The following is a 13,167-nucleotide window of genomic DNA, read 5'->3' on the forward strand; positions in this document are numbered from 1 at the left end:
GTGCCAGCACACACATATTTTGTAAATCTCAACATGTGAAAGTGTTCCTCCATATGATTTATTGAATTTGTTCACAATACTTATCCATCCACAGAATTTGTAATGTAGTCAAATGTGTAAACATTTAGCTGCGGTTTGCGCTTCTGCCTTTGGATGTCTCTGGGACAAAAGCAGCTGCATGAATACTAAAGCTTTAAATAAAAACCATCAACAAAAGCCTGACCCCTTCTATGTTTACAAATACAAGCAAAATCGTTTTGAGTTCATTTCTGGCTACTGATGTCAGTATTTTGCAATGGATGGGTGAACGTCTTTTCCAGAAAAATTCCGGAACGTTCTTGCCTGTGTGAACAGTACTTTTAAATTTACCAGTAAAGCCATTCCGATAATTCTGTGTAAGACACAGAATGTCATGCGGTCGCCTGAGCTCCAGAGAGCAGTGCACGTCAGACAGTTTATTAAGGATGTATTGCTGGATCACCTCTCACTATAGTTGTTAAATGTGATATTTAATTAATCTCACCTAATTAATCTCATTATCTTTAATTAAGCTCAAACTGTCTTGAAACAAACAGAGGCAGTGTAAATGACTTGATTTTAATTTTATTTCTCATTTTTGAGTGAACTATGACTTTAACGATGAAACTATTAATGATAAATCCAGCTTCTCTTATAGAACGCAATGTCTTTTCAGGTGAACTGAATCAGGAGGAATTTTCCCACAAGCATTCGCATGGGGAATTCACACAGCAGGATGGCAGAAACAGACGAACGGTCACCTGGTAAATGTGTCATTCTGTTCAGCTCATTGTGAAAGCTTAACTCCCTCTCAACCCTATGGTCACAGTCATGCTGCAGTCACCGTTGAAGCTATCAATGCTCAGATTCTTCATGAGTAATGCAGATTAAAACCACAAACTAATGAGTAAAGCATTTTCATCATCTGTTAAAGGTCACATTTCAGAAGAAACAATTCAGCTTTATTCCTCAAACTCAACACTTGATTCTGGGACTTGTCATAACACCATACATAACACTATACACAATGTTGTGTTTTGTTGGTGTGATTGCTTCTTCTGTTCTACTCATTTGAAAGTCATTTCATTTTTTACAGAAACTTTTTGCTATGATTAAATCTAAATGTTAGTTGGATTAACAGTTGAAATGACAGAGCATCATGATGTCCACATTGTCGGCAATAGGTATTAATTTGAGGAAACATATAGTGAAATGAAGCCAGAGCATTGGATATAATAACCAAGATACTGCAGATTAAAATAGCATATTTCATTTGTTTAAAGCAATTCAACACAATGAGAATAAAATATTGTGTAACTGTTGGGATCAGAAATTTATGGACATGACAGAGGCATAGCCCACTTTTCACCTTGCATCCAATCTGTACAGGCAAATAGTTAATAGTATATTAAATAGTAATTTAAAAAGTTAAATAATAATACTAGAAACTACTGATATTAAAACAATTTCCTCTTATCATTAACAAAAATGTTATTCCATATTAAAGCTTTAATGTAGGGCTGGGCGATTTTTCCGATTTTTCCGATTAATTCAAATTTACGTTTTAAGACGATTTAATTTTGAATCAAATTGAGAAATCGCGATTTTTAAAAATATATATATATATATTTAATACATTTTAATGGCACAAATGCGCTTTGGTTCACTCTCTGTATGAAGCAGGAAGCATACCAGAAGCTCCTCCCGGCGACGCGCCGCACAGCACCACGCCATGGATTTTATAATTCAAAACAGGTTTCTATACACACACCGACGCTGCCCAGCCGATTCACAAAGCAGTTCTCATTTCAGCCGGCCCACAGAGCGCCATCTGATTAGTTTCCTTTTAAATATCATGCAAATGTGCGCGTTTGGTGTGTGATAGTTTAAACTGTCATGTCCACGCCGTGTCGCTGTGCTTCTGGTGTGCGACCTACTTGACTGCTTGTTAAAGCGTGAAGTCATGTAGGATTTTACTTGTTGCAAGTCTGTGTGGATTGTCAAGACATTCCCTCATCAAGTCGATAAACTCGATCTCAACATGTATGAAGGACGTAAAAGCCTGCCATGTGAAAAACCGCGGCGATCTTTTGGTTTGAACACGAGTAGAAGTGAGGGACTGTAGCAGTGAAAATGAAAGTAGCCGCCCCCAAGACGTCATTTAGCGGACCTAGTTGAAAACCAGACAGATCAGGCAGCATAACAGAGAGTGGAGCAAAGCGCATCAAATAATCGATATTTAAAAGGAGGAAAAAAGAAAAATAGATTAAATATATTATTTTATATTAGACACACATCTGGTACTTGTATTTGCTCCTGCTATACGTCCACAACTTCACACATTGGGTTAAATTAGGCTTTACAGTTTCCATGTTCAGTCCTTTTCTTCCACTGTATCTTTTAAAGAAAAAGGCAGCAGCATTACAACCTGTCATTCAATCAGAAGACAAAGTCAAAGCCGAGCTGACAGCCAATCTTTCCTAGGCTCAGCAAAACTTGCAAAAAATATCTCTGTATTCCTGCAAGTGCAATATTTACACAAATATTTCTTAATCAAATCTTCAGCAACGCTATTTAACTTGTGTATTTGTTTTACATTTATTTACACCTTGACCGATTTTTGTATGACATGGCCATTAAAAATATACTGTTCCTTAACCAGATGGTTTTTCAAGTTACTTTTAAAGAGAATGTTACTTCAGTCATGTTGTTGTAATGTTTTGAGAAGACTAGTAACACAATAAAAAAATAAAATAAAATAAAAATCGAAATCGTGAATCGATCAAACTTTATAAAAAACCTAGTTTTTTTTTTTGCTAAATCGCCCAGCCCTTCTTTAATGTATAAGATTTCAAGAACAACACATACAAAAATGCACTTAATTAAACATGCACACTTGGGAGCCAATCACAGGCGCCTTTTTTGCTCTTTTTTTTTTTTTTTTTTTTACTGTCAACAATAAAGGCAGTGTGGTGCACCTTGTGTTTTGGAACGGAAGTTTGTTCAGTGTGATCGGCCCCGTAGATATCACCTATATACTATATAACTGCAATGTTTATAATAACTTTAACTGCTAAAAGCTATTAGTTATTTGTTAATTAAAATCATTAGATTAGCAGATTTTTAGCCCTATATTAAGTCTACTTATTTACAAGTGTAAATGTGAATAAATTTATATTTAATCAGTTTTTAAATTAATTTTAGTAATATTACTGAATAATATGAAAATGTTCATATGATTTTTTTTACAACAGTTTTTAAAAGTAATATTGTCTGTCTTTTAGTAGATGATAAAAGAGAAACTTTGTTTTTGAAAAGCTTTGTTTACCAAACAAGTGGATATAATTGGATTTGTATTGTAAACAAGGCATAAACATTAAAAAGGTATTTTTAAATTTTATTTCATATATTAAGTTTTGTTACAATACTCCCACATTCATTCTACATAACTCTGCAGATTTTTAACAAAATCTGTGAAAAAATAGCAAAAAAAAAATATGTCTGGAGATTCTGTCTGGCCAACAGTAACTCAACAGTATGGTAAGTAACCTAACTTTACCTTTTTAGTTTTTGATTGTAATGCAATAATGTGTACTTTTGTAAAGCTGCTTTGAAGCAATAATTATCGTTAAATGCACTATACAAATAAAATGTGATGGTAATTAAATATAAAAAAGGTTAAATTATTTCAAAGTTGCTCTGAATTTGATTTGCAGTCAAATTACAGAATTCAAATAAGCCAAAAAGCATCAGTTCCTCTCACTGGATGCTGTTTTACAATTCACATCACACTGTGAGAACTACAGCCCACTGCAAACATGCTGCTTTAAAGTTGCTTTAATGTTTCAGCTTTAACGTTTTTAGTCACTGTAAAAATCTTACTCAGAGGTCAGTCCCTTTTTCCCCTCATAGACACTTTACAGCCTCATTTGGCCTTGCCTGGCATTAGTGCTTCATCTCTCTCCGTCTCTGCTTATCTGGGTTGTGTTAGCAGCGCTCTGCTCACTGCATCCACACTGAGGCTCTGCAGGAACACTAATTAAACCCAAATGTGCCGCAGGCTTCCTGGATCACATCCTGAAAAGGTTTTCCATCTCTTTTCCAGTTTCTGTCCACTTTCATACTCAAAAACTCAAGAGAAGTAGACTCCATTAGGGTCAAACAAAGACACAAGCACTCACAATAACAACATAGAGAAAAACAAGTACTGTATCAGAAGCAAAGTGAATCAATGGAGCACTTCTAAGTAAACATCACAAGACACACACCAGTTCACAACAACCCCTTCTGTATACCGTCTAAAAGTTGAAATTTAAACGGTGTCTATTTATATGCAGCATATTTTATGAACTCCAGATCTGGAGCCACACCCACCAGCTGCACGCATGTGTCGCAAACCAGCAAGACTGTGCTCTCACAATCTCACAACAACTGAGCCAGAGGGGAGAGAAAAGTCATCAGAGACTTATTTATCTTTCATATGCAAATGTGGAATCTGATGGAGTACACCTTGGACCAATAACATCAATATGAAACAGATGCTTAGTAATGAAAGCACTTAAAGTAACTGAGAGAAAAACATAAGCTCTGGAAATAGCAAATGTTGGAACTAGATGAAGTTGAGTTACCAAAAATGAAAATGAAGTCATCGTTTTACTCATCCTTGTGTCATTGCAAACACAGAAGACTTTTCTTCATCTTCAAAACTCAAACAAAATTTGGTCACTTTAAGGCTTTTAACACTTAAAATTGTTAACCTTGGGTCACCCTAAACTCTGGATAGACTGGATCCTGGTTTATCTGTATACCTGGGGGTTAACAAATAATGCCGGGATTCATTAACAGTTACTTTACACTAGAGCTGCACAATTAATCGTAAAAAGAACTCGATTCGACTCCCTAGACGATCTTAATCCAGCATTTCTACGTTTCTGTCAATCATATTTTCAAGTTCAGGAGAGAAGCAAAAAGTGGCTGCGCAAGTCCTGTTTACCACATGTTTGATAATAACAATAATAATAGCCCACTCATATTAACCTTTATTTTATATCGTGAGAAAATTGTGAACTTTATTTTAGGCAAAAAAAATAATAAAAAAATTGCGATTCTAATTTTAGCCAGAATCATGCAACTCCACTTTACACTTTTCTAAACCCAGGGCCAATATTCTTATCTGTAATGGTATATGCTTACTGTTTGACATTCTTTAGATTTGTTTTTACTTAACGTTACCCCTTACCGGCTTCTGTTTATGCCAGCACATTTTGTGATGTGATGTCTTGCTGCTCAATTACTAATTGGCTGTCTTCATTCCCTATTAGGGCTGCACAATGTATCATTTTAGCATTGATATCGCAATGTGCGCATTCTCAATAGTCACATCACAAAGAGATGCAAATACATCGCAAATACATGTCCAGTCTGAATTATAGTTGAAGAGTAGCTACATATTTGTATTTCTTTATAACTGTAATTATATGGAATTTACATGATTAATGCGAAAAAACATTTCTTTCTTTGAATTTTTGTCTTTTTACATTTCAAAGCGAAAACAAAATTTCACTTACCCCACTGGCACACAATTTCCTTATTTTGTCTGACGTTGAAAACTAAACAATATTTTTACTTGGTCTAAGAATTTTGATATTTGGACTAGAAATAAGACAAAATAAATTAGCGGTGCTAATAACAACAGCCCAGGGTTAAGTGTAGTGTAAAAAGCAGATCAGATTTTTTGTTTTTTTATTTAACATCAGAATGGTTGAACTTTCTTTAGTCTTATTTGAGGTGCTTCATATTGCCTGAAGTTTTAAAGTGAATAAAAGCCTTGATGAAATATGTCCATTATGCAAAATGATAATTGTCTATTCAGGAGACTTAGATTAAGCTTCTGCTTTAAAGATAGGCTTATAGGCTTGGAATGACATGCGGGAGAATGACTCATTTTTAAACAAACTATCTTTTCAACATTGAGAGCAATACAGAAAGTTCATGATAATTGCAGAAGAGCGAGAGAGCAGAAGGTTAAGGAAAACTATTGTATTGTGTCCAAGATTTACATAAATGCTTCTTTATTTGGTGTGTTAAAGCCTCACTGATCCTCTTCTAGGTTGGCTCAATGCACAGTTTTAGTCATGACTTTGGAATATGGTCTCTGAGCCAGGGTTACACTCAGAACTAATACGGCCCCCAAAAACAGGCCTTTCCAGTACACCAAGTGCAAGAATAGCCATTGCTTTGATTACTTAGAACTTTAAAACAGCAACGGGAAAATCTGATCATATAAACAGTCTGACGCCCGTCTTTCAAGAGTAGACAGGGTTACAGGGAATGTTTTTGTCTTTTTTTTAATGCCTGAAAGGAATCTTGCTAATCTCAGGATTGATCCAGGGCTAAAACAATGCATCAGATCTGTTGATCTCACTCAATGATACAGCTCCAACATTCTTTCCTATGAGGAGTTTCTGTTATTCTCATTACCTTAGGCTGTGTGATTTGATCACTACTCGACCTGAAGTGTGCGTAAAAAGACGGCACTCTCATGGGTCCACAATTCTCAAAACACAAAAGCTTTAAAGCACCTTGATTCCAACAAAAATGACTATATACAGTGGGGGTCAAAAGTCTGGGTTGACCATGTGAATTTTAAAACTTTATTTAAATTTGGAATTAGGGGTGTTTAATATGTATTAGGGTTGGGCAATGTCGAACAATTTGGCATCGTACCATGTCTAATCTGTAACATCGCAATGGACGATGGCATCGGCATCGTAGGGGGCTGTGAATGAATTATTTACGATTAATTAATTCATGATGAATTGTTTATTTGTAGCTTGTTTCAACTACCTGACCCACATGTTTTTTGTTTTACTCATAACCAAATCATAATTTGTAATTAAAAATCGTAATTTAAACAAATTATCACCCGTCAATCACATTTTCCTCAGGACTCTGGCATAAATAGGCAGAATGTTGGTATAATGGCATCGGCAAACTTGGTTGGTAAAAAAAGGTGCACAACCAACCAACAGTATCTAAGGTTTACGATAAAATTACTAAATACAAGCATGAAAGATTGAAGCAGTGTACTGATGCTATGACACCTTACCTGATAGATAAAAAAAAAAAACAGAAGAGTCGTTAGATAGAGACAAGATTAATTAAATTAAGTGGGCATTTTTCATGAGTGGGTGGCGATGCCGGCTTAGCATCATTATTTCTATCAGCCAAGGACAATGACATCATCTATCAACCCAACCCTAATATGTATAATCTTTAATAAAACTGCAATTGCTCTTAACAAAATTAAATGGGATTAAGTTAACTTAAGTTATTTCAATCTGAATTTTGAAACGGCGACATGGTGGCACAGTAGGTAGTGCTGTCACCTCACAGCCAGAAGGTCGCTGGTTCGAGCCTTGGCTGGGTCAGTTTCTGTGTGGACTGTGGAGTTTGTATGTTCTCCCCGTGTTAGCGTGGTTTTCCTTTGGGTGCTGCGGTTTCCCCTACAGTCCAAACACATGCTGTATAGGTGAATTGGGTAGGCTAAATTGTCCGTAGTAAATGTGTGTGGATGAGTGTGTATGGACGTTTCCCAGAGATAAGTTGCAGGTGGAAAGGCATCCGCTGCGCAAAACACATGCTGGATAAATTGGCGGTTCATTCCGCTGTGGCAACCCTAGATTTAATAAAGGGACTAAGCCGGAAAGAAAATGAATGAATTTTGAAACATGGCTAACTTGAAAAAGCGAATTTAAAAATGAAAAATGTTGGCATAACTTATTGATACATGCACAGAAAAAAAAACTGGTATTTTGTGAAATCACTTACTTTCTTTCTTTAGAAGACAATAGCTACGTTTCCATCCACCCAATTTTTATAACTATGCTGGTTATATGCATAAAACTGGTATGTGCATAAAACGCTTGATAAAAATGGCAAGAAAAAAAAAATTCATGTGATTTTGTTATAAACGTTCATGTGATGATAAAAATGAGTGTGAATGGATAAAGTAGCAGGCTGATTTCACACTGTAAAACAGCTGAAATGTTGTGTTGATCAATCTAAAATGCCAGTATCAGTGTTAATATATTATTAATTACCTCCAGAATTGTCAAGTGCTCTGTGTGTGATGACTTCAAACACCACCACTCGTTCACTGCGTGTCGGCATCAGCTACTGAGGCGCAAGTCATTTATTAAATAAGTTAAAGATTCACGCAGCTTCTCCTACCACAGCAAATTCCATTTTTACTTTTAATATTTGCTACCAGTTAATCAATAAGTGACTGTTTTGTTCTCTTTGACTATTTGGATGGAAACATAGCTTTATTCGCACGTCTTATATGTGATATTACTGCTTTGCCCATAAACTGAACTGCCATCTTTGGATGGAAACATAGCTAATGAAGCATGTGGAAAGCTGTTCAGGATATAAATAGCTTTTTAAATCCTTCATTTAACATTAACTAATTTATTTTAGATTTTGTTTTGTTCTAAGCTTATTAAATACATCATCTTCAGACAAGAGCTTCTGTTTAATAGAGCTCTATTATATAGGGAGTTCTGTAATAGTTCATTTTTAGATGGTAAAAACTGTCATTATCAGTTAAATGCTAAATTGAATTAAAATATAATTGTCAATATTGCACAGCTTTATCTACAAATATGGAGATTTTGTGATTTTGTATTAAGAAATATTGCGATATTAAATGATAACAAATTCTGCACTAGCAATCTGAAAAGGTAAAAGAAAAAAATGCAAGTTATAGTCTGTGCTACGATCAAGTTGCTTTGAAAATAGTGCTGAATTTACTCAAACTGTTCTGCTGCTAATAGCTCACAGTAACTGATGACCAAAAACCCAAGCTAGAAAAGTGCAAAGCGGTCACAGTCACACTTCTGAACCCCACTGTATACAATACAATCTCAGCAGGCACTCCAAGCACACTTCACAATGTAAACATCAGATCCAGATCATGTAGGCATCTAGCCAAACAGCAGCTTAGCAATGAAAAAGCACACGTGACTTACTCTCAAGAGGCCTTATGGGGGCTTCATGAACTGATGGAGGGGTTTTGTATTCATTGAAGGTAGGAGTGATGCTGGCTGCCGAGGTGAAGCTGTTCTCTGACTCTCTTGCAGGAGACTGTGTGTCCGAGAGCTGTCTGTTAACGTGCATCTCAGCCCGTCTAGATGGAGCGGAGATGTCAAGAGGGCTGGGAGGCTCTGCTCGCCTTTGGGACAGCTCAGGGATCCGGGATGTAGATACTGGCGGGTCAGCTCTTCTGGGAGGTGCTGGGGGTTCCTGGGCTCTGCTGTGGTTACCTTCAGCCCTTCTGTGGAGAGGTGCATCTGTGGCTTTGCTTTGAAGCGAGACTTCAGGTCTTTTTAAGCCAAAACGGGCAATGCCAGGACTGGGCGAGCTGTCCACCTGCTTTGAGGAGATGTCAATGGAGATCTCTGTCCTACGTGACACAGTCTCTGGAACACGGCCTCCTGATAACTCCACACGGCGCAGGCTGGACTTTGGAGAGCGCTGGTTGGAGGAGGAATCTGAAGCGTGCCTGGACATGGGCTCAGAGTTCAGGGATCTCAGGTCATGGAAACGACTGCTTGATGAAGTGCCGGAGGAGCGCAGAGGGTTGGTTGTTCTACGGGAAAGCGGGGAAGGGTTTGTGGATGTATCCTCCTCCACTTCAAATGACCTCTTAAGTGCTGTGAACAAATATAAAAACTAAATTAAAATCCGGCAACTTTTAAAGAGCCCATATTATGGGTTTTTGAAAATTCCCCTCCATGTAGTGTGTAACACAGCTCTAAGTGAAGTGAAGTATCCAGCTAAGGCTTAAATCTGTAAGAATACAGTGTTTAAAACTGTTGATTCATCTATAAAAGAGTCGAATCATAGTGCTTCAAACGAGTCGCCTTGATACCGACTCATTAGGTGTTTCGCCATGACGTACGAACGAAACAAAGTTTTTCACGTGCACGCGCAAACCCGGGAGATTTCAAACCTGAGGCCCCGCCCTCTGACGCAGTAACCCAGACACACACACACACACCCACAAACACACGCACACCCACAAACACACGCACACAAACATGCCGGTCGATTGAAGTCACACTGCAGATGGATATTATATTGAGTCTCTACCCAAAGATGAAACATCAGCATTATTGACCTTATTCTCTGCAGACGAGCGGGCGCTGCCATTTGAATCTTTTTGGCACGAGACTTCCGGTCTCATTCACTTCCATTCATTTTTAGACATTAAAAACTGCTCGTTTCGCTGTTTGATGTTGTAAACTGATATTTCCTTGTTATATTATTCTACTTGGTCTGTATAGTCATGCAAACATTTGTTTGTAGAGCAAGTAGTTTGACCGTTTTTTGCCGTTTATTATTCCTAGTCATTTCTCCCATAGGCGACTGAATCGGAAGTTCTAAGACAATCGCGAAAACAGGCGCACTTCCGCATTTGAGAATAAGGTCAATAGCCAAGCAGTTGGAAACTTCTGGAAGCTACATGCTACAAAGAATACTTCATCTGAGTTTGTTAAAGGAAGGATCAGTAAAGAGTAACTGATGGACGTCAGGATGGGTTTCTTCCTACATTTCTCAAGTGTAAGTACGTGCGGTTAAAGTTGTTGCCTCGTTTACTCTAGCTTGCAAATGTATTTAGTTGTGATTTGTTACTTGTAACCGCGAGTACTGTATCAGGTTAACTGGATATATTATCTTATCGCGTGCAAAGTCACGTTAAAAACGCGACGCGTGCTGTTTGTTTATGGAGCTCCGTGCTAGAGTTCTGCTCCCGCGATTTATTCGGAAATGTATTCCCGCGCCGCAGAAATCTGGCGCGGGGAGAGAGAGAGAGAGCGAGAGAGAGAGCGAACGAACGAACAAGCTTTGTGTACTTTGTGCTGTGTGTGTGTTTTGATACAGACAGCTTGGCTGTCTGGACTGTATACTGGGTGATATTTGGTTGTGTTCTCCGCTCTAGCGGGACCGGGCGCGGCGGGCAGAAAACGGAGCGGGTTCTCAGGCTAAAACCTGGCGGGTGCGGGCTGAAGCGGGAGCGTTGTCATCCGGAGGTGTGTGTGTGTTTTTGTGTGTGTGTGGTATGGCGAGTACACGACTGTCTCCTTCGTTCGGTTATCCGTGGCACTATCCACTCGCCATAGTGTGGCAGCTAAAGTCCACTTCTACACTATCGAGCGTGTATGAACTGTGATTACTTTTTAAATTGCTGATTAGCTATTGGCCATTTCCCTCTCTGACTGAAGGCAGTCGACCAATCGCGACAGACTGTCATCGGCCCAATCAGCGCAGATTAGCTTCGCGCTAAGGAGGGGTTTGGGAACAAATGAATCACTGGACGATTCATACAGGAGTCGCTGGGATAATTAGATAAAAATAAATGCAGATTATAAGACCATGAAAGTGTTTTTTGACCTTGCATGCATATTAGACTGTTGTTGGAGACCCTTACAACCAAGATATGACCTTATTTCATGTATAATATGGGCTCTTTAAAACCACTAAATATAAATGTACATTTGTACTTTAAAATATATGCAGACTGGTTTAGTTAGTCATTATCTAAGTCTAATCATTTTAATGCAGAAATAATGTTGCTGTTTTCCAAATTAAACTAAAACAAACCTAAACAGGAAGAGTTAACTTTTTATAAAATGAATGGTCTAGAACAGTGGTTCTCAAACTGTAATACATGTACCACTAGTGTACGCGGAGGAATGAAATATGTCATGTACATGCTAGACACATTTCAAAATTTATCAGAAATGATGTATATAATAAGTCATATTTGACATATAGCCTATTTTTCTGAGGCAATCTGCCACATTTTTAACTGTGCAGAGTTGTAGCTGCTTTACTAGGCCTACTACGCTACTGTATTTCAACACTGCTCATTTTGGTGGTACCTGGAGAGACTATTTTTTTCTGAGGAGGTACTTGATGAAAAAAGTTTGAGAACCACTGGTCTAGAATAATAAAAAAAGCCATCAGTGTATCTAAAGTAGCCTTCAATACTGTATAATCAGAAAGAATATAGTTTTTAGGTCCACTGGATAAGCTTGAAGCTGTTAAACCGCACTTTAAAATGCAAACAAACATTGGCACAGTCTCCATGAACGTCGTGACTATTTTAACAAAACGCTGCGTCGACGCTGTATCAGCGTCAGAGGGGAAATAAATCTAAAAGGCATTTGTTTGAATGAAATAACAGAGTTCTTGGATTTCCACATTTCGAAATACCTGATTTCACGCGCTTCAGATGTTTAAACATAGCTGCAACTTCACCGCTCCTGAATGAATAGTTACCGCCGACACCTCGCCTGGCGTGAGCCAAGCGCGAAACTTGAGCAACGTTATGAATGAATTGTTCTCTGAATCGATTCTTTCGAAAATAGACTGAACTGGTTTGAATCAATCACGGCAGAAGCGGGAAAATTGACCGAGCCATTGAACCGGAACTGACTCTTTTGAACTTTGCTCACTCGCAATGATTCAGATTTACCTAATTGAGTCATTCTGCAATACTGAACATCTATTTTTCCTTTTAATTTGGTTAATCCTTTCTGGTCTGATGTGGGCAACTGGATAAAACAATATAGTTCAATGTTTCCTTCTATTTGTTGGGACAAACCTTACAGGCTCATTTCTTAACCCTGCTAAAAAATCCAGCTTAAACCTGCCTAGGCTGGTTGGCTGGTTTTAGCTGGTTGACCAGCCTGGTTTTAGAGGGGTTTTGGCCACTTCCAGGCTGGTTTCCAGCCATTTCCAGCCTGGTCTTAGCTGGTCAGGCTGGAAAATGACCAGCTAAATCCAGCTAAAACCAGCTTGACCAGCCTGGTTTAAACTGGATATAGCTGGTTTTGGCTGGGCTCCCAGCCTGCTAGGCTGGTCAAGCTGGTTTTAGCTGGTCATCTCATAGCCTAACCAGCTAAGACCAGGCTGGAAATGGCTGGAAACCAGCCTGGAGGTGGCCAAAACCCCTCTAAAACCAGCCTGGGTGACCAGCTAAAACCAGCCAACCAGCCTAGGCTGGTTTAAGCTGGATTTTTCAGCAGGGTTTTCTCGAAAAAAGAAAAGAAATGAATGAATGAATAACCCCTTACAGAG

At 38.2% G+C, this 13,167-nt stretch overlaps 1 protein-coding gene across 7 annotated transcripts in view; it reads right to left on the reverse strand.

Moving 5' to 3' along the window:
* Nucleotides 1-13,167, reverse strand: part of septin9a (septin 9a) — a 132,292-nt gene that overhangs the window by 59,492 nt on the left and 59,633 nt on the right. For 5 of the 7 annotated variants that reach the window (XR_015479594.1, XR_015479595.1, NM_001423665.1 and 2 more), the window contains 1 exon segment: nucleotides 9,051-9,734. Coding sequence is in view for 4 of the 7 variants with exons in the window: in NM_001423665.1 (NP_001410594.1) it covers nucleotides 9,051-9,734 (684 nt within the window). In the remaining 3 variants the exon portion in view is untranslated. 7 annotated transcript variants of the gene reach the window in all.

Source organism: Danio rerio, chromosome 3, assembly GCF_052040795.2.
Source record: "Danio rerio strain M-AB ecotype USA chromosome 3, GRCz13ab, whole genome shotgun sequence".
NCBI classification, from domain to species: Eukaryota; Metazoa; Chordata; class Actinopteri; order Cypriniformes; family Danionidae; genus Danio; species Danio rerio.